The sequence below is a fragment of the Canis lupus genome, chromosome 12 (assembly GCF_003254725.2).
Source record: "Canis lupus dingo isolate Sandy chromosome 12, ASM325472v2, whole genome shotgun sequence".
NCBI lineage: Eukaryota > Metazoa > Chordata > Mammalia > Carnivora > Canidae > Canis > Canis lupus.
In genome coordinates, this window is record NC_064254.1 from 12,716,183 (window position 1) to 12,741,177 (window position 24,995).

A 24,995-nucleotide genomic window follows, 5' to 3' on the forward strand; every position below is an offset into this window, starting at 1 on the left:
TTGGTTTAACATACCTTTTTACAGAAGTATTTGTGTTCAACGCTCAATTTCGGTAATCACCTATTGTCTTCCTGCAAGCTATGAGCGTTCCATGGAAAATGGTCACATTCCGGAAAATGCTTTCCTAGATTTTCATCCCATTCACTTCTTTAGCATGTGAAGTTGGGCACGTTACCTCACCTCTTGGGATTTGGTTTCTTGTCCTTCACCTGCAGTGGTAAAAGTCTCCCTGCTGCCGCCACCGGCCAAACTTTGCACAAACTGCATTTGGCAACTCCCCCCGCCGCTGCCCCCCCCCCCCCCCCCGCAGCTTTGGGATTATTTTTTAAAGATTTTATTTATTTATTCATGAGACACACAGAGAGAGGCAGAGACACAGGCAGAGGGAGAAGCAGGCTCCCTGTGGGGAGTCCGACGCAGGACTCGATCCTGGGACCCCAGAATCAGGACCTGAGCTGAAGGCAGATGCTCAAACCACTGAGCCCCCCAGGCGTCTCCCAAACTTCAGGACTATTGATTTTAATGCTAGAACTTTTAGCTATCAGAGCCCTTGCCCCACCCCACCCCCACCAGTGTCCCAGTGCCCTTAACATCCCCCAACACACACACACTCTCTCTCTCTCTCTCTCTCTCTCTCTCTACCGGCAGAACAGGTTTGAGCCCCTTCACCATCCTGGGGCTCTGACCTCCCTGTCTTTTCTCTTCCTAGGTCCCAAAGGAGGTACAGAAGACGTGGGGCTTGATTCCGGGCACGCACCACCCCACCTCTGGCTGCATGTGGACGGGCAAAGGGTGGAATTCAGCTAGGGCTCTCAGGGCCACTGGGGGCCACTGGGTTAGGATTCCAGTGCCCTGGGGCCCTGGGTGGGAGTTGGGGCAGATCATACTGGAGTTACCTGCCTGTGGGCCTTGCCCAGCCAGGCTTCCCCTTCGGGGTCCCTGTCTCTTTACCAGCCAGCCCTGTACCCACCTCCAAGGCGCATATAGTTTCAGAACGTCCAGGATATTCACTTCAAGAAGGACTTCTTCCTCAAGTATCAGGACCATGGCTTCTCAGAGATCTTCACTAACTCACGGGAAGTGAGCAGCCATCTCCAGCTGCCTCCGGGGGAATACGTCATCATTCCCTCCACCTTTGAGCCGCACAAGGATGCTGACTTCCTGCTTCGGGTCTTCACAGAGAAGCACAGCGAGTCCTGGTGAGGAGCCCTGCTTCGCTGCTCCAAGGCCACCCGCCCAAGAGCTGGAGCAGTCATCTGGTCCTCCCCAATTCTGTCCCTGTTTTAAGTTAGGGAAACTGAGGCTTCAGATACATGACACGATCTCCTCACAACCACCCCTCTAAAATCTATCTCCCTGATCCTGGATAACCCCCAAGACTTCCTTCATTTTTTTGCTCAGGGAACTGGACGAAGCCAACTATGCTGAGCTACTCCAAGAGGTGAGGGGACGCTGTGGGGTCGAGGAATCAGAGGAAGCATCTGGGGAGTGTGAAGGAACTTTCCAGCCTGGGACCCTTTCCCACTGCTTTTCCTCCAGGAGCACTTCTCTGAGAATGACGTAGATCAGGACTTCATACATTTGTTTGAGATCGTGGCAGGAGGAGAGGTGAGAGGCTGAGGGCAGGGTGCCCAAAGGAGGTGGACAGGATGAACGTGCGGGAGCAGGGGTTTACGTTCTCCCTTCCTAGGGCAAGGAGATAGGCATGTATGAGTTACAGAAGCTGCTCAACAAAGTGGTCACCAAACGTGAGTCTTCCAATCCCCCCACCAACTCTGCCTCGAAACCTTTCCCCTACTGCTTGTGCCTCACCTTGACCACTCCCCGTGTGCCCTACAAGGCTCTGCTCACTCCTTCTCTCTTCCTGTCCCTTCCTTCCCTCACAGTCAGAAACTTCAGAACCCAGGGCTTCGGCCTAGACGTGTGCCGCTGTATGGTCAACCTCATGGATGTATCTTCTTGTCCAGCGCTCTCCCCCCACCCCCATTCCCAAGCCTGCCCCCCAGGTGGCCACCTCTCTCTGGCCAGCCATGCCCTCCTTCCTACTGGGAGGGGATTAGGCTCTGAGGTAGCAAAAGCCAGTTCTGGCTATCACCCTAGTGACTACACAGGAACCTCTGGTCTCACGGCCCCCATTTGGTGAGCCCCTCTGCTTCCCTGACCCCAAGAGGCCCTCTTCACTCTCTCCTCTGGCATCCTTGACCTCTCCCCAGAAAGATGGCTCTGGCAAGCTGGGGCTTCCTGAGTTCCAGATCCTGTGGAAAAAAATCAAGAAATGGACGGTAAAAAACATTGAAAGGGCAGTTTATGGCAGGGAAAAGAGAGATCCTCAAGAATGATGGGGATTAGTAAGGGTGATGCTAGAGCCCCAGACTAGACACGCACCACACACACAGGACAGGGCAGGATCTGTTGAAGTGGGGACATTGGTTAGTCAAAAGAGTTAGAAACCAGTATAGTCCAGGCATCAGCCAGTGTAAAGGGTTCACACAGAAGGCCCCAGCTGGGAGTGGGTCTTTGAGACCACTGACTCAGTTTCCAACCCTCTCCCTTGCCAGAGGCCCCCTCCAGTCATTAGATACAGGAATACTAGGCAACCTGGGTTCATGGGTGGGCCTTGTAGGTTAACTATAGTAGAGCCCTGCATTATTTCAGCCACCACACTACACACACAGCCCTACCACACCTGTCTCCCTTCAGGACATCTTCCGAGAGTGTGACGAGGACCACTCGGGCAGCTTGAACTCCTATGAGATGCGCTTGGCCATTGAGAAAGCAGGTTAGCAGGGGGGTCAAGAGAGGGTTTGAGGGCGGGGGGAAGCAGTGGTCAGAGGGCCAGATTCCCCCTCCGCTCTCCTCTCTCTCCCAGGCATCAAGCTGAGTAACAAGGTGACACAGGTGCTGGTGGCCAGGTATTCGAATGAGGACATGATTGTGGATTTTGACAGCTTCATCAGCTGTTTCCTGAGGCTGAAGGCCATGTTCAGTGAGTCAGTCATCTGCCCACTCCCCACCCTGGGCTAGAGACCTGCACATGAGGAGCCCTGCTCCCTAACCACCCCCTCTTAAGAGCACAGATGATCTGGGTTCAAATCCCAGCTCCACTTGTTGGCTCTGGGCCTTGAGCAAGTCATTTATTTTTTTTTTTTTAAGATTTTATTTATTTATTCATGAGAGACACAAAGAGAGGCAGAGACATAGGTAGAGGGAGAAGCAGGCTCCCTGTGGGGAGCCCAATGTGGGACTCGATCTCAGGACCCCAGGATCACGCCCTGAGCCAAAGAGAGACGCTGAACCACTGAGCCACCCAGGCGTCCGTGGGCAAGTCATTTATCTCTCTGTGCCTCTGACCTCTCTTCTCATCTTATAAAATGTGGGCAATAACAGTAGCGCCATCATAGGACAGAGGTACAGAACACAGGAGTTCACAGCACTCAGTATAGGTCTCATAGCAAGGCCATGAGTTGTTATCATGAATTCCGTCCTGGGCTGAGGGCTAGCTGGGAAGCAGCAAGGGGTAGCTTCTTATGCTTTTTCTGACCTCCTACCTCTTTGGGAGTGGGTCTTGCAGACCCCAGACTCAGCTCCCAAACCCCTCCCCTTGCTTTCTCTCCAAAACAGCATACTTTCTATCCATGGACCCCAAGAATACCGGCTATATTCACCTGAATCTGAACCAGGTACACGGAAAGGATCTTCTGGCACCCCCACTCACGGCTGCCCCCGCCCACTGCTCCCCCAGCCATCCTGCCCACCCCCACTCCCCATCCTTGGATCTCTTCTCCCCACAGTGGCTGCAGACAATCATGTGGGGATAGAGGGGCCACAGAGCCTGGCTCCCACCACCACCACCCTGGGGCTTCTGGCCCAAGAGCGGGAGACTCCTCACTGCTCTCGGCTGAGCAGTCTTTGCCGATAGAATGGGCTCCAGGTAGTGGCACCTGGGCCCCAGGTGACATGCTTACTCCAGCCCAGGCCCTCCATTGCCCTCCCTCCCAGCCCAAAGTGTTTCTCTTTTTCCCCAGCCAGCTTCTGGCAGCTGCATTTCCCCATCTCTCTCTCTCTCTCTCTCTCTCTCTCTCTGAGTATATTTTACCCAAGATTAAGTATAGCTTCCCCAATGACTGTGGAGGCTCTCCACTTTCCTGCTCACACCTGCCTGCTAACCACCCCTCCCAGCCTGTCTTCTCTGCCTCATTTGGGGGCATTATTATAATAAACACCCCATGCCACTGGCCAATGTGTCACCATGTTTCTATGCCAAGAAAATCCGGGCAGGGGTGGAAATCACCTCCCCGGTACCAAAGAGGGGTCCCAGTAGCTCTTGGGGCGTCACCCCCTTCCTTCCAGGGAAGAGTGTGTGACTGTCACAAAAACTAGAGGGCACTGTTGACATTTATGTGCAGTCCCAGGGATGCTAAAGGCAAAACAGTCCCTCCCTGGGGACTGTGGGGAGTATGCTTCCAAGGAGCAGCATCGGAGGAGAGAGCACTGAGCAAAGTTTGGGGCTCACAGGGTCCCAGCCTGCTCTCTCATCCCCTCACCCAAACTGGGATCTCCAAAGGTAGCAGTGCAGGTGTCTCAAGGACCAAGAATCCAACACCCACACCAGTTAGCAGATCCTAGAAATGAACTGACCTTCCTAGGTGTGAGGCCAAGAGGGCTGAGGACTGTGGCCACAGGTGAGTTCCTTCCTGCCTGAAACATGTTCTGATTCAAATCATTTTTATTGTTAGAGACTTGCTGCCTGCCAAACTACTGCCCTCACAGAAAGGATCAAAGGACCCATGGTTTGCCAGTTACTGACCTTGGAGTCTCTTCCCCAATGCCCCATCCCAGCCCCCAGCCTCTTGCTGCAGTGAGAAGCACAAACCACCTGCAGTGGCCCCTGAACTGCACATCACCTATCCTTCCAGATCTTTCTTCTTTTCTTTTCTTTTTTTTTTTTCTTTTCTTTTCTATTCTTTTCTTTTTTTTTTTTCTTTCTTTCTTTCTTTCTTTCTTTCTTCTTTAAAAAAAAGATTTTATGTATTTATTCATGAGACATACACAGAGAGAGGCAGAGACACAGGCAGATGGAGAAGCAGGCTCCTTGGGACGCCTGGGTGGCTCAGCGGTTGATCATCTGCCTTCAGCTTAGGGCATGATCCCAGGGTCCTGGGATGGAGTCCCGCATCGGGCTCCCTGCAATGGAGCCTGCTTCTCCCTCTGCCTGTGTCTCTGCCCCTCTCTCTCTCATGAATAAATAAAATCTTAAAAAAAAAAAAAAAAAGAAAGAAGGAAAGAAAGAAAGAAAGAAAGAAAGAAAGAAAGAAAGAAAGAGAAAGAAAGAAGAAAGAAAGAAAAAGAAAAAAGAAAGAAAGAAAAAGAAAGAAAGAAAGAAAGAAAGAAAGAAAGAAAGAAAGAAAGAAAGAAAGAAAGAAAGAAAGAAAGAAACAGGCTCCTTATAGGGAGCCTGATATGGGACTCGATCCCAGGACTGGGATCACACCCTGAACTGAAGACAGATGTTCAATTGCTGAGCAGGCATCCATTTACAGATCTTTCTGTGGCTTCCCCTCTGGTCTCACTGGCCTGGACACCCATCCTGTGCATCAAGGTTTTTAGCCTATTGGACAGAGACAGTCTCCAAATACCCTTAGCTTAGGGACCTGTCTACCTTAAATGCATCTAGATCCTTCCTGTGCCTATGTGCACTTTTGTCCTCTCCGGATGGCTGGCTTCAAGTGTCCTCCTGCAGCTGTGCTCAGAGGCTTCCTTCCCTTTGCATGACACCCACCCACCCCTCTTAATGCTTAGTTAGGGGCTGGGATTCCAATGTCCCCTGATCCAGTGACTGATTCTCTGCACCAGCCCTGCCCCAGGCCTCCTTTGTGGTCCCACAGACTAAACAGAGTCGGCTACCCTCTCACTCCTCTGCCACTCTCACTGCTTCCCAGAAATCATCTCCACCAGCCACCTCCCTCTTCCTTCCTCTGCCTTCTACAAATCCTGTCTGAGAGGTCACACTCTCTTGAGAAGCCTCTTAAAGACTGCTTCCGCCACCTTTTCTCCACAAGGTTGCTCTCAAAGGATCAAAGAAAGGCTCCGTGGAATTGGGGGGCGGGCAGGGCAGGGATCACTTGGAGAGGCTGGAAAACTAGCAGGTCCTTTGAGCCTTTGAGAGGTCCTGGGCAGTCCCACTTGGGTCTTGTGTCTTGCACTAGCACAATATGCTACCCCCTTCTGTCTGGGCGGCTTGGGCAAGTTATTTTACTTCTCTGACAGTCTCCTTTTTCACATTTGTGGACTGGCAATGTTAAACAACAAAAATTTAACTGAGTAATTTAAAAAATCAAATTGGCTTTATGGAACAGTTCATGCATCAGGCCGCACACCACCTAGCCAAAAGAAAAAAGGGCTCTGGGCAGCTGTAGAAAAAGAAACGTTTGTGAAAGCAGAGAGGAGGGGGCAGGGGAAGGAATTATTAGCAAAGAGGGTATTGTTTCAGGTGGGTCTCCCTCCTAAGGGGAACAGAAGGAGTCTATGTGTAAATTCCCTAGTGCTGCCCAGGTAATTCCAGGTGGACTGGTTAGAAGTTACATTCCTGGGGGATTGAAACTACAAGTAGGTTAGGTGTTAAGTCTTGGTTTGCTGATGTGGGGCCGAAACATAAGTGATTCCATGTGGGGGCTGTGGTTTTCTTTTTAGCAATATCTCCCTTTTGATTAGATTCTAAGCTTAACTGAGAGATGTGATCAAAATGTAATGCATTCGGGGTGCCTGAGTGGCTCAGTTGGTCAAGCATCTGTCTTCGGGCTGGAATCATCCCCAGATCCAGCCCTACGTTGGGCTCCCCATACAGCAGAGTCTGCTTCTCCCTCTGCCCCTCCCCCTGCTCATGCATGCGCACGCACACACACACTCTCTCTCTCTGTCAAACAAATAAAATCTTAAAGAATGTAAGGCATTCTATGACTATGATTAGACACAGGTTACAATTTCAGGTTCACAATTGTTTTTTTGTTTTCAAGATTTTATTTATTTATAAGAGAGACACATAGAGAGAGAGAGAGAGACAGGCAGAGGAAGAAGCAGGCTCCATGCAGGGAGCCCGACACGGGACTCGATCCCAGGTCTCCAGGATCATGCCCTGGGCTGAAGGCGGCACTAAACCGCTAAGCCCCCGGGGCTACCCTCACAACTGTTTTTAAGTAATCTCTACACACAATGTGGAGCTTCAAACTCACAACCCAGACATCCAGAGTCGCATGCTAAAAAAAAAAAAAAAAGTTGCATGCTCCATCGACTGAGTCAGCCAGGTGTCCCAAAGTTCATAATTTTTAAGTCAGTTGTCCTCTTCATTCTTTTTCTGACTTCATTCTTTTTCTAGACTCCCAAGTCTAGTCTTCAGGAGATCACATGCTTGGTGGCTAGCAGCTGCGAAGATGTATTTAAAGCTTTTGAGAGAGTGCAGTGTACCAGGGAGATTATTGTGATTATTATAAACAGGATAATCCCCAATGTCTGGAGTGCACTTCGGAGCCATGGTCTCCAAGACCCAAACCAATCAAAATCAACTAAGTCAAAGAAAGACCCCGCTGAAGGAGTCACCATTTTGAGCAGACTTGCTCAGTGATCTCATACAACTGAGTGTCAACCTCCCCAAAAGTGTTAATCCAGGTGCAGCAAGTGGTGTTGGCACAGACAGCAGAGACACCTCTTTGCTCCACTAAAAGATAATCAGGGGCTTATTATCAAGGACAACTTTGGCTGGAGAGTTGAAGGAGCTTTGCTGGGCAGCTATTGTCTTACTGACAGGTTCTGTCAATATCTTTAAGAGCTAAGGAGAGGTTTCTGATCATATTCTTTTTTCTTTTTTTAAGATTTTATTTATTGGGTAGCCCTGGTGGCGCAGCGGTTTAGCGCTGCCTGCAGCCCGGGGTGTGATCCTGGAGACCCGGAATCGAGTCCCACATTGGGCTTCCTGCATGGAGCCTGCTTCTCCCTCTGCCTGTGTCTCTGCCTCTCTCTCGCTCTCTCTGAATGAATGAATGAATAAATAAATCTTTAAAAAAAAAAAGATTTTATTTATTCATTTAAGAGAGAGAGAGTGAGAAAGAGCATGAGCAGGGGGAGGGGGAGAGGCAGAAGGAGAAAGACTCCCTGCTGAGCCTGAGCCTGCAGCCCAATGGGAGACTTGGGGGGGGGGGTGGCGGTGCTCTATCCCAGGACCCAGAGACCATGACCTGAATCAAAGTCAGAAGCTTAACCCAGGGAGCCACCCAGGCACCCCTGATCATATTCATACCTACATTTCCTCTTAAAGAGGGAAGTATGGCTCTGCCAAAGGAAGCAGATCCTGAGTTGTGAATGCCTCCTGGTAGGTCTTTTCTAGCTTGAAGATGTAAATCCAGGGAAATCAGTCAATGAGATGTCATATTTCACTTGTAAAAAATTGAGGGCACATGAGGTACCCTAAGAGGCATTGCCTGGCTGTGTCCCAGCCACCTCAACATTCATAGGCCCAAGAGAATGATAATCACCTAAGACAAAGGACAAACCCAGTCGGGGTACAAACCACTTCCACTAACGGTGGCACTGTGAATGGACAGATAGGAATTTTGGATGACAAATCCAGCAGTCCGAAAGGCAAGATTTCATTTTTTTTTTTAATTTTTATTTATTTATGATAGTCACACACAGAGAGAGAGAGAGGCGGAGACACAGGCAGAGGGAGAAGCAGGCTCCATGCACCAGGAGCCCGATATGGGACTCGATCCCGGGTCTCCAGGATCGCGCCCCGGGCCAAAGGCAGGCGCTAAACCGCTGCGCCACCCAGGGATCCCGAAAGGCAAGATTTCAGCCCGTAAAGTTTGACTGCCATCTGTCTAGTGAGGAGGATCTGCTCTGGTCCCTTTCAAGGAGAGTCAAGGGCAGTCTTTGTTCTTAACCAGTTCAATTGTATGATCTGAAAGTAATCTGTATTCTAGTGTACTTGTCAGGTTCCTTTCTATAAATTTCCCTGAAGATAAAGGACAGTTGCAGGAAGCTTTTTAAAAAGTATCTGAGTATAGCAATAACTACTGATAAATGATAAAAGACTTAAAAATGACCTGGATAAAGATCTGATGAGAGTTCATTATAATGCAATTGACAAAGAAATTGGTTATTTTTGTGACATACATTTTAAGACAGTAATTAGAATTACAAGCACTGATATTATATTAGGACACATCAGATTTCCAGGAATTTTACATAATTTCCGGAACATGTATACAGACATAATATAAAGAAGGTTTAGTATTACTTATTTGACAACGTTCCCATGTATTTTAATATAGCAAATAAACCTAATTAGTTTAATATCTCCCTTTTTATGAGAGAGAACAAATTCTTTGAGTTATTCTAGGAAACTTCTGAAATAATCTGAAGTTAGTTCAAGGTCAAAAAGACTACTTAGGATTTGATTTGGGGGAAGTTCATTAAAAATATCAAAAAGGTTTTAAAGCACTTGATCAAATAGAATCATAGGTCACTTTCACAATACTTAGTTATCCATTTAATCAAAGTGACAGGACTTTGCAGGCAAATACAGAAAGTTAAATAGTTATAAAAAAACTCTGGCTCTTTTAATATTAAAAAGATTCAGGTTTGTGTTTTGGGGGGGTTGTAATCAAGGCAATAAAGGCAAACAGAACCTTTGTGTTTCTAGGTAGATTACTTTAAAGGTAATGAAAAACTTTTGTTTGCAATGTCTCATGAAACACAGATCAATAATCTGAAAAAAAGAGTGATAATCTAGAAAACTATCTTTTTTATTTTTATTTTTTAAAGATTGTGTGTGTTTGTTTATTTGACAGGGAGAGACAGAGCACAAGCTGGGGGAGCAGCAGGCAGAGGGAGAAGGAGAAGCAGGCTCCCTACAGAGCAGGGAACCCCATTCTGGGCTCCATTCCAAGATCCTGGAATCTACCTAAGCCAAAGACAGACGCTTAACTGACTGAGCCACCCAGGTGTCGTGTCCCCTATCCTTTTTTTCTTTTTTTTTAAATAATTTCTATATCCAACATGGGGCTCAAACCCATGACTCCAAGACGTTAAACTCACAACCCTGAGATCAAGAGTCACATGCTCTTTCCCCTGAACCAGTCAGGTGCCTCAAGAAAACTTTGTTCTTTTGACAGAAAAAACAACTTCTAATTTTGGACTTTTGGTATTAAAACTCATTTTTTATTTTATTATTATTATTTTTAAGAGTGAAAGAGAGAGGGCAGCCCAGGTGGCTCAGCAGTTTAGCACCGCCTTCAGCCCAGGGCGTGATCCTGGAGACCCACATCAGGCTCCCTGCATGGGGCCTGCTTCTCCCTCTGCCTGTGTCTCTGCCTCTCTCTCTCTCTCTCTCTCTCTCTCTCGTGAATAAATAAATAAAATCTTAAAAAAAAAAAAAGAGTGAAAGAGAGAGTGTACAATCATGGGGCTGGAGGAGCAGAGGGAGAAGGAGAGAGAATCCTAAGCAGGCACCATGTTCAGCGTGGAACTGGAGGCAGAGCTGCATCTGACAAATGTGAGATCACGACCTGAGAAGAATCAAGAGTCAGAGGCTCAACTGACTGAGCCACCAGGCACCCCTAAAACTCATTTTTAAATAATTTCATTTTACTCTTAACCAGTTTGATCACACATTAAAATTCATTTTCCACAAATCTTCCACAAACCACTTTTTTCTTTCTGTTTTACATTCAAATTTTGTCCTATATTTCCCTCTTTAAATATTCTCATTTGAGGACAAAATTACTATATTTTCCATCTGCAAAATTGCATTACTTTTCTTCATAACTTCTTTTTTTAAAAGATTTTATTTATTTATTCATAAGAGACACAGAAAGAGAGGCAGAGACATAGGCTGAGGAAGAAGCAGGCTCCACGCAGGGAGCCCGATGTGGGACTCGATCCCAGGTCTCCAGGATCATGCCCTGGGCTGAAGGTAGGCTAAACCGCTGAGCCACTAGGGCTGCCCTCTTCATAACTTCTTTTACTGAAAGCACGCATTCTGCTTTTCTTGCATACAGAGATGATCATTATTATTTCTAGTAGCAGTAATCACACATATTAATTAGAATTCTTAACCTGTATGAACCTTACCTAATAAGTAAATGATTGTGAACTGTCTTCTACATTAACATACTGTGAATTGTCAGACTGATAAATACTTCTTATGAGTTATAGAAACAGGCTTTTTAAAAAGAATTTTTTTCTCGTTTTATTATTTTTTAAGATTTTATTTATTTATTAATGAGAGACACAGAGGAAGAGAGAGAGAGGCAGAGACAGGCAGAGGGAGAAGCAGGCTCCATGCAGGGAGCCCAATGTGGGACTCGATACTGGGTCTCCAGGATCAGGCCCTGGGCCGAAGGCAGGGGCTAAACCACTGAGCCACCCAGGCTGCCCTAAAAAGAATTTTTAAAAGATGTATTCATTTACTTGAAAGAGAGCGAGCAAGCAGGGGAGAAAGGCAGAGAGAGTCCCAAGCAGACTGCACTGAGCATGGAGCCTGTCTTGGGTTTCAATCCCACTACCCCAAGATCACAACTGGAGCTGAACCCAAGAATCTGATGCTCAACCAAGTGTGTCACCCAGGCACCCCTAGAAACACACTTTTTTTAAAGGAAATTTCTCAACGTGGTATAAAACATGTTGACCAATAGACGCAATTACCTTTAGTTCTTCTGCAAAAGGAAGAAAAAGAAGATAAGCCTATGTTCAGTAATTAACATTTCAGTATTTTATCTTATTTGGAAATGATCTGGATAGTCTATGAATTTAACTTAACTCATCACTTAACTTAGCAAGCTTTAAGATTTCTACCAAAAATACCTGAGGAAAGGGTCCGTAGCTGGCTCAGTCAGTAGAGCATGCCACTCTTGTTCTCAGGATCGAGAGTTCCAGCCCCATGTTGGGTGTGGAGCTTACTTAAAAACAAGACAAAGATGTTTAAAAGACTTGAGGAAATTTTATTATTATTATTATTATTATTATTATTATTATTATTATGTAAGTAATCTCTACTCCTAACATGGGGCTCAAACTCAAGACTTTGAGATTAAGAGTCACACATTCTTCCGCCTGAGCCAGCCAGGCGCCTCATGAGGAAATTATTTTAAAAGTTTACCTAAAAATTTTTAATCTTATTTACATCTATCCAATTTATTTTTTCTTAACAATTATATTTAGATTACCCACAAAAACTTCACGAGACATTAGATAAAATCAACCATTGTCTCAAGCTATTCTTCTTGATGACAAATTTTCTAACAGTGATAACATGACCTTACTTGATGAGTTAGCCCGGGTGAGAGAAAAGTATTATATTTAATGCTAATAGCTTTAAAGATACGTCTATTTTAATTAAACCAACAACCTTAACTTATAATACCAAATATCTTCCCAGATTGTGTGAACCTGAAAAGCATTTGGGTTAGTTTCTATTATATTTCTGAGATTTAGTAATTTTTAATTACTAAGTGCTTATTTGTAAACCACTTAAATAGAAGTCTTTTTATTTTTAAATAGAAGTCTTTTACAGGGCAGCCCGGGTGGCTCAGCGGTTTAGCGCTGCCTTCAGCCCAGGGCGTGATCCTGGGGACCTGGGATCGAGTTCCACATCGGGGTCCCTGCATGGAGCCTGCTTCTCCCTCTGCCTGTGTCTCTGCCCCTCTCTCTCTGTCTCTCATGAATAAATAAATAAAATCTTTTAAAAAAAAAGAAGTCTTTTACAAATTAATTCTAGCAATACCGTCCAGAGGTAGAAAATGTCACTCATCTACAATAAACATATAAACAGAGACCTTAAAAAATAAATAAATAAATAAATAAATAAATAAATAAATAAATAAATAAAAAAAATAAATAGAGACCTTATATTTATTGTTTTAAATTTTTTAGCCATGCTATGGATATGAAAATGCAAAACCCACTAGTTTTTTGTTTTTTGTTTTTTTTTTTACCCACTAGTTTTTAAAAGAACAGTTGGATCCAAACTGTTTTTTTTTTCAAACTGTTTTTCTGGCAGATAGAATAAGTCAAGGTCACCTGCTCAGACGGCTAAAGATTCTTTTACCAATATTTGTAGAGAAAACACATGACTTTTCATTTGTCTAAATTTCAAATGGCCTTTTATCCCTTTTGTTCTACTTCTGGTAAGAATTACCTTGGGGGGAAATTTTTTTAATTTAAAAATTTTAAAATTAAAAAAAAAGAATTACCTTGGGGGAAATAGGTGAAGGGAATTAAGACTACATACTTCCAGTTATTAAATTTTAAAAAGAGGGAGGAAAATAAAAAGAATTACCTCCCTGAGGTGCGGACTTTTATTATTTTTATCTCAAAGTCCCAGGGAGAGAATGCACATCCCTCCAACGAGGACTTTGGTTTTTCAATGTCAATAATTTATGAGCCGCTTGAGATAAATAGGGAAGTATGGAAATGAATAAAGAAATAGGTGAACTTTGAATTGCCTCAAAACCTGCATGTCTAAGGACAGTTGCCTTTACTCCCTCTTTTAAAGAACTAGGTTGTAGCTTGGATTTGAAGGACTGACATAGCCACTCACCTATGTTGGAATGTTTTTGTTTGTTTCTGGGCACATTTAGCTGAGATGAAACAGCCATTAGCCAGCTTCCATCAGTTTTTTTCCAGGATCCCATCTGAAGTTTCTGAGCGGGTTTTTTAATTTTTTTATTGTGTTTAAATTCAATAAAATAAATTCAATTAATTAACATACAGCGTATTATTAGTTTCAGAAGTAAAGTTCAAATGACTCATCAATTGCATGTAACAGGGCAGCCCCGGTGGCTTAGCAGTTTAGGGCTGCCTTCAGCCCAGGGCGTGATCCTGGAGACCCGGGATCAAGTCCCACGACAGGCTCCCTGCATGAATGGAGCCTGCTTCTCCCTCTGCCTGTGTCTCTGCCTCTCTCTCTCTCATATGAATAAATAAATAAAATATTTTTTTAAAAATTGCATGTAACACCCAGTCTGAGCAAAGGGTATAACTCTGATATTTACTAGAATTTGGCAAGGTGTGGTTTGGTTTTGCTTTAGTTTTCCTTGGCTAAGAGAATAATGTAGCAATTCAGCAGAAAATCCCTCAGAGTCCCATCAGCTCTGGGAGGGGCTCACGGGGAAGGGCGGCCTCCTTTGAAGGTTGATATGTGGCTCTCTATGAGGTCATCAACTTGGTGGATTTTTGTCTATAGTCATGTAGAGACAGTTCAGACAGAGGATAACTAGAATGAATGGTCAAGTAAAAGAGAGAGACCACAAGAATTATGACAGTCTTGGGCCACCTGGATGGCTCAGTGGTTGATCACCTGTCTTTGGCTCAGATCATGATCCTGGGGTCCTGGGATCCAGTCCTACATCTGGCTCCCCTCAGCCTGCTTCTCCCTTTGTGTCTCTGCCTCTCTCTGTGTGTCTCACATGAGTAAATAAATAAACTTCTGGGTCTTTTAAATTTTTTATCAGCTCTTTTGCAATGAAACTTTCCATAAAGCTATTTTTGCAGTTTTGAAGCTTTTGTTTTTACATGCACTTCTTATATGATCTTATCAGTTTGGAACATTCTTCATAATGGCCATTGTAATTCTAGATTGTGATTCCCCCTGAGGGCTGAGAGTAGTTCGGTAAGGCCCTAGCCGCAAATGGAGTTTAGCCCACATTTCTGTCCAGCAAGATCTAAATGGTAAATGAGGTACAACTCACATTTCCATCTGGCCTTATTTCAGGGGCCCCAATCTGGCAGTTACAAAGCCACGTTCTTCAGGACACAAATCATGCTTCCTAAGATGTTGCCATTTTCATAGATAGTTATTAGCTTCCGGAACTGCAGTTCTTAGACATACAATAAGCAGGTGTGCTGGATGGTGTACGCTTGACTCTCTAGAAATAAAGGATCCCATCTTCATTACTTATCTCCTTATTTTTATTGTTTCTTTTTTTAGTGAAGCCTTTGGGTTTCTCAAAGCCAGATTTGTACCCAAGCAAGAGGCACTGTGCGTGGCATGAGGGTTGTGTGAGGTTTCACACTGTGTCACCCCATTGCACAGAAACTCTCTCGGGGTTGGCAGGTGACTTAGTGTCAACCTAACCCGTTCTGTGACCAATTTGTCCTAACACAGGGATCTTTGGGTCAGGTGGCACGTGCTCTAACAATTCTTAAGCACCTGACCTGTGCCCATCAATTTTTCTGGCTTTTTGGCCTCCAAGATCCCCATCAGCATTTGGCCTTTACCTCATGGGCACATGAACAGAAGCAATACCCAAAGAAATAGGGACTGGGGAAGGGGCGGAACCAGTAGACCCAAACAATGGGAAAGTAGATTGATTCCCAGCAAATGGAGACCAGCTGTCACCAGCAGCTCCCAGCACAGAATCTGAGGACAGAACTGAGGGCTGGCGTTCAGATGTCACAGCCCATTGGCCCACAGCAAGGCCCCCAGCACCACCAGCAATTACCAGTGTGGACTTCACAGGCGGACATGGGGACCTCAGCCTGGACCTGGGGCAAGGAGGTCCAAACAACTGGGGACCTACAGACTGAACCAAGGGCGAGGGCCTCGGGTTTCAGATGGAACCATCTGCCAACTCCAGCTAAGCTGCTAAGCCCCGGATTGGAAAGCCAGTTAGATCAGGAGCTTGTGGTAAAGAGAGCCTAGCTCCCAAAAGAGATTCACCCACAGCCCTGGGAAATGGTGAGAAAGATAGTGAACTCAGAAAGGGGTTCGTGGGCACCGGGCCTATCAGAAGTCTTCTGCAGTCTGCAACTGCCACCAAATCTGTTAAACAACAGCAATTCAACTCCAGCAGTTTAAAAGATCAAATTGGCTTTATTGAACAGTTCATGCATTGGGCAGCATCCCACCAGGCCAACAGAAAAAAAAGCTCCGTCCAGCTATGGAAAAGGAAAGGTTTGTCAAGGCAGAGAGGAAGCAGGAAAAGGAAATTATTAGCAGAGTGTATTGTTTTAGGCAAGGGAAACGGAATGGGTCTATCTTTCAATTTCCTAGCGCTGTCCAGGAAATCCTAGGTTGACTGACTAAAGGTCACATTCCTGGGAGGGGTTGCAACTGCAGTTAGGTTCGGTTTTTTGTTTTGTTTTTTTAAAGATATGTATTTATTTATTTGAGACACACACAGAGAGGCAGAAATCTGGGAGAAGCAGGCTCCCCACTGGGAGCCTGACACAGGACTCTATCCCAGGCCCCGGGGATCATGCCTTGAGCCAAAGGCAGATGCTCAACCACTGAGCCACCCAGGTGTCCCTAGGATAGGTATTAAGTCTGGTTTTGCTGATATGGGGCCTTAACATAAGTGACTCCATTTTGGACCTGTGGTTTTCTTTTTTAACCGAGGTGACAGTGGCTCTCTCAGGGGGTGTCCACAGAGAGGAAAGTGTGCTCTATGCCTGGACCGTAGTCAGAACTCCCCAGCTGGTAAACTCATCATCACGCTTAGATTCCAAGGAGCCCCATCTGCAGTTTGTGCACTAAACAACTAAAGGGAGTGTCATTCACCTGGATTGTGACGTGAAGGACATCCCTAGCATGTTACCACATGGCGACAGCCCAGTATTTGAGAAGTGAGATGAATTAGCATACATTTAATAAATATATCTAATGAACATATGTATCCACCACATATGCAAGCATGCATATGTCACATCCCTTCACATCCACAATCTAAAGAGAAGTGCCCCCCAGCTCCAACCAGGCCTGGCTGGTCCTTCCTCTTGCTGGCAAAATCTGCATCACCCCTCACCTTTTCTCCAGCCCCTGTGGGCTCCATTCCAACTCAATTTCATCTGCCTCCTTCCCCAGTCTGATGTCCTGGAACACCACTCCCACTTTGTCCTTGCTGTCCTTCGAAGATCTGTAACCACACTTGCTGCCCTTCTCTTACGGTCTTTGGTCTTCGGTGTGGGTGGCTTCCTCTCTTCACAGCACAGGGTTGTAGGGCTTTGCTGGGGAGGGGCACTAGCCCATGCTGCTTGCAACCTGCGCAGCTCATGCCGGGTGATTTTGACTGAGGCTCTGTGGCAATCTAGATTTCACATCTTGATGACTGTCATTCTCCACAGCTGCTGGCCCATTTCCTTCAGAACCCCCTCCCTAGAGCCTCCGATTTTTCTGCAAAGATGAGGCCACATCAGAGGAGCACCCTCAGCCAGACTTCTCTGGTCCCTCATAGCTTTATACCCTAGTTTCCGAGAAAGTGGGGTCTAAAAGTGTGCCAGAAATCTTGTCATGTGCAACAACATGGATAGACTTTGAGGGCATTGTGCTAAGTGAAATAAGTCAGACCAAGATAGACAAATACTATATGATCTCAATTATACGTAGAATAAAAAAAAAAAAAAAAACCCGCAAAAAAACCTAAGTCAAAGATATAAAGAACAGATTACTGGTTATCAGACACAGGGATGTGAGGGTGGGCAAAATGGATGAAGGGGGTCAAAAGGTACAAACTTTCAGTTATAAAATAAATATAGGGATGTAATTTACAGCATCATAACTATACTTAATAAAACTGTATTGTATGTTTGAAAGTTGCTAGAATAGATATTTTTTTAAAGATTTAATTTTTAAAAAAATATTTTTAAAGATTTTATTTATTTATTCATGAGAGACACACAGAGAGAGGCAGGGACATAGGCAGAGGGAGAAGCAGGCTCCCTGCAAGGAGCCTGATGTTGGACTCGATCCCAGGATCCCGGGATCACAACCTGGGCCAAAGGCAGATGCTTAACCACTGAGCCACCCAGGCATCCCAAAGATTTTATTTTTGAATAATCTCTACACCCAACATGGGGCTCAAACTCAGAACCCCAAGATCAAAAGTCACACACTCCACCAACTGTGCCAGCCAGATACCCTGCAAGACCAGTTTTTAGAAATTCTCAACACAAGAAAAAAACCGTGTAACTATGTATGGTGATGGATGTTAAGTAGATTTATTGTGGTGATCATTTCATAATATCTACAAACATGAAATCATTATGTTGTACACCTAAAACTAATATAATGTTATATGTCAGTGATTTCTCAGTTAAAAAAATGGGGGTGCCTGGGTGGCTCAGTTGGTTAAGCATCTGCCTTTGGCTCAGGTCATGATTCCAGGGTACTGGGATAGAGCCCCACATTGGGCTCCCTGCTCAGTGGGGAGCCTGCTTCTCCCTTTCCCTCTGTAGCTCCCCCTGCTTGTGCTCTCTCTCTCTCTTTCAAAATAAATAGGTAAAATCTTTTAAAATATAAAATTAGGGGATCCCTGGGTGGCGCAGAGGTTTGGCGCCTGCCTTTGGCCCAGGGCGCGATCCTGGTAGACCCGGGATCGAATCCCACGTCGGGCTCCCGGTGCATGGAGCCTGCTTCTCCCTCTGCCTGTGTCTCTGCGCCTCTCTCTCTCTGTGTGACTATCATAAAAAAAAAAAAAAAAAAAAAAATTAAAAAAAAAAATATATATAAAATTAAGTGTGCTAGAAAAAACATGGACTATCATGCAGCACTTGGAAGCAGTGGACTGCCACACAGCAACAGCCACAAGATCCTGAAAACATGCTGGGGGGAATATAATAAAGCAAAATGAACACAAGTTTTTTTTTCTACATTTTAAATGATAATTTTAATAGAATATAAAATTTCCCATCTTGACCATTTTTTAAAGATTTTATTTATTTATTATTTGTAGGGAGAGCAGAAGAGGAGAGAGAGAGTCCCAAGCAGGCTCCATGCCCAGTGTGGAGCCTGATGTGGAGCTCAATCCCACAACCCTGAGATCATGATCTGAGCCAAGACCAAGAGTCAGATACTTTAACTGACTGAGCCCCTCGGTAAATTTTTATACATCCTTTTACAATTTCTCTGTGCAATTACAAACATATATTCTTATTTCTCCATCCTCTTTGCACAAAGGTAGCATATTATACTCATCAGTCTACACTCTTTTTTCACTTAAAAAATCTGTAACTTAAAAAAAAAAAAAATCTGTATCTTGGGATGCCTGGGTGGCTCAGCGGTTGAGTTCCTGCCTTCAGCCCAGGGCTTGATCCTGGAGTCACAGGATGGAGTCCCACATTGGGCTCCCTGCATGCAGCCTGCTTCTCTCTCTGCCTATGTTTCTGCCTCTCTCTTTCTCTCTCCCTCTCTGTGTCTCTCATGAATAAATAAAAATAAAAAATATTTTTAAAATAAAAATAGGGCAGCCCCGGTGGCGCAGCGGTTTAGTGCCTCCTGCAGCCCGGGGTTTGATCCTGGGGACCCTGGATCAAGTCCCACATCGGGCTCCCTGCTTCTCCCTCTGCCTGTGCCTCTGCCCCTCTCTATCTCTGTGTCTCTATGAATAAATAAATAAAATCTTTAAAAAATTTTTTTAAATAAAAATAAAAAGGATAGTATGAGAAGTGGGAGAAAAGACTCTCTATGGTAGAGAAACATGACAAACACCACTTCACACAGCTGATCAAGGTCAACATCAATGGTAATAAATCATGTTGATAGAATGTACCCTTGATGTGATGTGATGAAAATGGCATTTTACCTCTGTGGCTTCATTTTCAAAACCCAAAACTTCCAGTCTAATTATGAGAAAAAAAAAACATCAGACAAATCCCATTTTTGGACATTTTACAAAATACCTGCCCAGCACAAGCTGGAGGTAGGGACAGAGGGAGAGGGAGAAGTAGATTCTCCACTGAGGGGATCCTTGGGTGGCGCAGCGGTTTGGTGCCTGCCTTTGGCCCAGTGGGCGATCCTGGAGTCCTGGGATCAAGTTCCGCGTCAGGCTCTCGGCATGGAGCCTGCTTCTCCCTCCTCCTGTGTCTCTGCCTCTCTCTCTCTCTCTCTATGATAAATAAATAAATAAATCTTAAGAAAAAAGAAAGAAAATGTTTAAAATAAAAAAAGAGTATATACATCAGTAATTCAGTTCATACATTAAACTCCCCTCCATATAGGGGAAATTTACACTGCCACCAGCAATATAAGAGAGCACATACGTCCCCACAGCCTCATCAACGCAGCCTGTGGTTAAACTTTTATATATTTCTAATCTGATAGAAGAAAAATGTCTTCTCAGTTTGCTTGTAATTTGCATTTCTCTTATTGCAGTTGAAGCTGAGCAAATATCCATGCTTGCTTCATTTGCTTGCATGTCATTTCACTTTCTGTGAGCCGGCTCTCTATATTCATAGTCCATTTTTATACTGGGCTTTTGTGGTTTTCCGTATAAAATTCTAGGAGCTTTTTATATTTTAGGAAGATTTGCCTTTGCCTGCCATAGGGGCTGCCAATATTCCACTTTGTCATTTGTCTTTCCACTAGGTTTTTAATGCCAGCCACATGGACTCCACCCCTCCTTCACTCCTCGGCTTTCCTCGGGTCGCCTGACCCCTCTCAGAGCCACATCCCAAAACCCATCTTGTTCCTCATTCTTCCTGGTGACATCTGGCTCTATACTGAAGACTCCTCTTGTGTGTAAAAAACATTTACGGAGTCCTTTGTCTGGCTTCCGGGATTACGTATTCTCATTAGGACACAGAAAATAGAGAAACGCACACAGAAGAAAACGAACATTCACCTGTTAGTCCACTTCTCAGGATAAACCACTTCCTGCTTCTCAAGGCGTGTGTGTGTGTGTGTGTGTGTGTGTGTGTGTGTTCATTTATGAAAGAAACTTAAGAAATCTACCCAGTCCCTCCGGGGGCCGATTATCACTGCGCTTTCACGCCTCTCAGAGTTTTCCTGGTGCATATTCTTCCCCCAGGCCTGTCAACTGGCGGCGATGGAGATGGGCTGGCAGGACGGCAGCGTGGGTAGCAACTGGCCCTCCTGCTCATCCCTACCCGTGGTGACCTTCCCTCTCCGGGACCCCCCTCCGCCTCTCTCCCCATTCCTCCTGCCCTGCCTAAGCCTTTTTTTTTTTCCTTAAGATTTTATTTATTTATTCATGAGAGACCCAGAGAGGGAGGCAGAGACCCCCGATGCGGGTCTGATCCCAGGAGCCCGGGATCGCGCCCTGAGCCAAAGGCGGTTGGATGCTCAAGCCCTGAGCCAGCCAGGCGGCCCTGCCTCGCCCAAGCTTAACCCAAGCCCGCAGCCCTGCCGCAGTCGGCAGCCCCTGGGTCTCCGGGTCTTCAGAAGCACCTTCGCCTAGTGAGAAACGTGGGTCCATCAACCCACCCCCCAGAAAGATCCGGCTTGCCCCGCTCCTGCCGGCGGCACCGGCCCGCGGACGGCCGAGCCTCGCCCCTGCACGGTTCTCCGCCCAGGCCTCCGAGCCCCCGCCGGCCCGAAGCACCACCCCCGCCGGGCCTCGGGGCGCACCAGCCCGGCCTCACCTGGACTCTGACCCCCGCCCTCCCCGGCGGCCTCCCACCACCGTTTGTCACCCTCCGCCCATCCCTGTCCCCGAGCACCGTCCCCCGCCCTCGGGCTTTTCCGGGCCATCCCGCTCGGAAGCCGCCCCCCATTCCACCCTCCCCCGCCCCCCAACCACCCGACCTCACCCCTGCCACGCCTTCTGGGGCCCCGACTCCAGGCTCGCGCGCCCTGCAGGCGGCGGCGCTGGGCAATTCCCCCGGGCCCGCCCCCGCCCCCGCCCCAACCCCCCCGCCCCGCGCCGGCCGCGCCCCTGGGCTCCGAAGGTGCCTGGCACTTTCCCCTGCAGAACAATTGTGTCTCCCTATTGCAACTTCCTGTTTACCCCTCCGCCTCCCCTCCCTACGCTGGGGGCAGGGCTGTCTTCACTGACGCGCTTCAAGTGCAGGCGCCGGAGCGCTGACCGCGTGTGTGGACCGAGGACACCACGGGTGGGTTTCCCAGCTAACGCCATCGCCCCCCAGCTGGAACCTTCGAAGGTTTCAACCTCCCGGAGGGCCAAGCGGGCCCTGTTGGAATTGGAACCTTCCTGGGTCTGATGTGCAAACTCCTCTACCTCCACCGTCTTCCTGCCCTCCCTCTTCGGACTCTGACAGAGGCCCTCTCTGAACCTCAGTTTTCTCATCTGTCTAGGGAAGAGAACACTAAGGGGATAATTATAAGGGCCACGTGAATCATATACGTTGTAAATGACAATGTGATAAAAGAATATGAGAAGTGGGTACATTATTAAAAACAGTGCTGCAAAAAAAAAAAAAAACAATGCTGCCATTCACTGAGCTTGTTTTCTATACCAGGCATCTTTTTTAAAAATTTTTTTTATTATTTAAAATTTTTATTTATTTATGATATTCACACAGAGAGAGAGAGAGAGAGAGGCAGAGACACAGGCAGAGGGAGAAGCAGGCTCCATGCACCGGGAGCCCGACGTGGGATTCGATCCCGGGTCTCCAGGATCGCGCCTTGGGTCAAAGGCAGGCGCCAAACCGTTGCACCACCCAGGGATCCCCGGCATCTTTTTTTTTTTTTTTTTTTAAGATTTTATTTATTTATTAGAGAGGGAGCGAGTGTTCGTGCACACTCAGCAGGCAGAGGGAGAGGGAGAAGCGGGCCCCCAGCTGAGCAGGAAGCACAATGCAGGGCTAGATCCCAGGACCCTGAGATCACGACCTGAGCCAATGGCAGATGCTTAACTGTTGGAGCCACCAGGCGCCCCTATATGAGACAAAGTTCTAATATCTCACTGGTATTAAGGTCTTTTCATCCAAATCAGCTCTGTTTCAAACAAAGGTAAACTGAGGCACAGAGCAGTTAATGATTCATTTGCCTAAGATTCTACATTGGAGGTAGAAGAGCTGAGACTTGAACGCAGGCAGAAACTATGTGCTTCACCACCACCCTATACTGCATTCCTATTAAATAATATATAATATGTTAGTATTATTTGGCCGGAGAACTGCCGTCTTCTAATAAAACTGATCTGTCACGCAACCACCCTCTCCTGGGATGATTCTAACTCTAACGGCCATTCTATAGGTCAATTTTTGTGTACATATCTATTTGACTATCCCAAGAATGGAAATGGAATGTTTTTGTTTTTGTTTTGTTTTGTTTTGTTTTGTTTTGTTTTTTTGGAAACATTTTTAAAATGCAGAAAAGAACTATGCCCGTATTTTCTGTTCTTCAACATTTGTGTTATCAGATTCAAACAGAATAAATACCCCTCAGCTGAGCTGCACAGAGTTTAACAGCATCTGTTCTGTTACAACTTACAGGGAGTTACCTTCGAAGTCCTGAAAATATTTATTCCCCAAACCCACCATTGCAGGTCTTCCAAGGACGTTTAGGCTGAGTTTCCAGTCCCTTCCTTCATATTTGCAGAATTTCCTCACCAAGAGAGAGAATGAGAAAAAGAAAGAAAGAGAGATGGGGGCGGGGCAGAGAGGGAAGAGGCCAGCCGAAGTGGGCCTCTGCATTTGCATTCACAAAGGGCAGGAGAAGAGAGATAAAGGTTTAGTGGCCACAGATAGTCCTTCTAGGTCTGTGACTCGGGGCGCAGTCTGTGCTCCCCTGGATTGCCATGGGGGTGGCATGGCAATGTCGCCTCCACATAGGTAAGTTCCCCAGGTCTCCCTCCTTTGCCTGTCCTATTGCCACTCCTGATGCCAGCCCTAACCCTGGCACAAAGTGCCAACTCCTGCCTAGGGGGGCCAGAGAACAGAGGGAGGAGAGAAAGGTACCATTTCTAGACAGCTAAGGAGAGCACAGAAAGAAGGACACCCCCACCCCCCAAGGACAGCCAGAAGTGAGAGGCCTGCCTCCCAGCACCATGTTCCCTAACTGCCAGCCCTCATTGTCTCTACTGCTGGGGATCCAGAAATTGATAGGAGGTAGGGAGGGAAGGAGATGAGGAAAAGGTGAAGAGAGAGAGATCCAGAGAAAAGGGGTAAGAGGTTAGAGAGACCAACAAAAGGCACACCTTAGAGATAGTGCAGGTTCAGTGCAGCAAAGCACATATTGCAATAAAGTGAGTGAGATGAGTTTTTTGGCTTCCCAGTGCATATAAAAATTACGTTAATCCGGCAGCCCTGGTGGCACAGCGGTTTAGCGCGGCCTGCAACCTAGGGTGTGATCCTGGAGACCCTGGATCGAGTCCCAGAGTCCCATGTCGGGCTCCCTGCATGGAGCCTGCTTCTCCCTCTGCCTGTGTCTCTGTCTCTCTCTCTCTCTCTGTCTCTCATGAATAAATAAGTAAAATCTTTTAAAAAATTATGTTTACACAATACTATAGTCTCGTGAGTGTGCAATAGCGTTATGTCTAAAAAAAACCCCAATGTGCATATCTTCATTAAAAAACTACTTTATTGCTGGGGTGCTTACATGGCTCAGTCAGTTAAGCAGCTGCCTTTGGCTTGAGTCATAATCTCAGGGTCCTGGGGTCGAGTCTGCTTCCTCCCCCCACTCCTGCTCTTGCTCACTCTCTCTTTCTCAAATAAATAAAATATTTTTTAAAAATATTTTTTAAAAAACTACTATATTGCTAAAAAAATGCTAACCATCATCTGAGATTTTAGCAAGCTGTAATCTTTTTGCTGGTGGAGGATCCTGCCTCCATGCTGATGGCTGCTGACTGATCAGGGTGGTGGTGGCTGAAGCTTGGAGTGACCGTGGCAGATTCTTTTCTTTTTAAGATGTTATTTATTTACTTGAGAGAGAGAGCGCGCGCATGAGCAGGAGGAGGGGCAGAGGAAGAGGGAGAAGCAGACTGCCCGCTGAGCAGAGAGCCCCATTCAGGGTTCACTCCCAGGGACCCCTCCCCCACCCCAGATCGCAACCTGAGCCAAAGTCAGATGCTTAACCGACTGAGCCACACAGGCGCCTCTGTGGCAGTTTCTTAAAAAATAACGGTAAAGTTTGCCACACTGAGTGACTCTTCCTTTCACAAATGATTTCTCTGCAGCATGCAATGCTGTATGATAGCATTTTACCCACAGCAGAAATTCTTTCAAAATTGGAGTCTGTCCTCTCACACCTGCTGCTTTCCCAACTATGTTTATGGAATATTCTAAATCTTTTTTTAAAATTT

The 24,995-nt window shown here is 46.2% G+C and overlaps 1 protein-coding gene and 2 long non-coding RNA genes across 3 annotated transcripts in view; 1 reads left to right on the forward strand and 2 right to left on the reverse strand.

Moving 5' to 3' along the window:
• Positions 1-19,687, forward strand: part of CAPN11 (calpain 11) — a 34,007-nt gene extending 14,320 nt beyond the window's left edge. The window contains exons 12-23 of the mRNA XM_049092590.1: positions 710-721; positions 988-1,199; positions 1,402-1,441; positions 1,540-1,608; positions 1,691-1,748; positions 1,887-1,951; positions 2,214-2,282; positions 2,701-2,779; positions 2,870-2,986; positions 3,622-3,680; positions 9,843-9,995; positions 18,723-19,687. Coding sequence (XP_048948547.1) covers positions 710-721; positions 988-1,199; positions 1,402-1,441; positions 1,540-1,608; positions 1,691-1,748; positions 1,887-1,951; positions 2,214-2,282; positions 2,701-2,779; positions 2,870-2,986; positions 3,622-3,680; positions 9,843-9,959 — 897 coding nt within the window. The 3' untranslated portion in view covers positions 9,960-9,995; positions 18,723-19,687. The remainder of the gene's footprint in view (positions 1-709; positions 722-987; positions 1,200-1,401; positions 1,442-1,539; positions 1,609-1,690; positions 1,749-1,886; positions 1,952-2,213; positions 2,283-2,700; positions 2,780-2,869; positions 2,987-3,621; positions 3,681-9,842; positions 9,996-18,722) is intronic.
• LOC125752297 (uncharacterized) lies at positions 987-3,710 on the reverse strand. The gene is made up of 2 exons (XR_007401473.1): positions 1,813-3,710; positions 987-1,686 (listed from the first exon to the last, which is right to left on the reverse strand). It is a non-coding gene; the product is annotated as an uncharacterized LOC125752297 (long non-coding RNA).
• LOC118350398 (uncharacterized) lies at positions 19,643-21,594 on the reverse strand. Its single transcript, XR_007401474.1, has 2 exons — positions 21,538-21,594; positions 19,643-19,874 (listed from the first exon to the last, which is right to left on the reverse strand). It is a non-coding gene; the product is annotated as an uncharacterized LOC118350398 (long non-coding RNA).
• Positions 21,595-24,995: the final 3,401 nt, after the last annotated feature.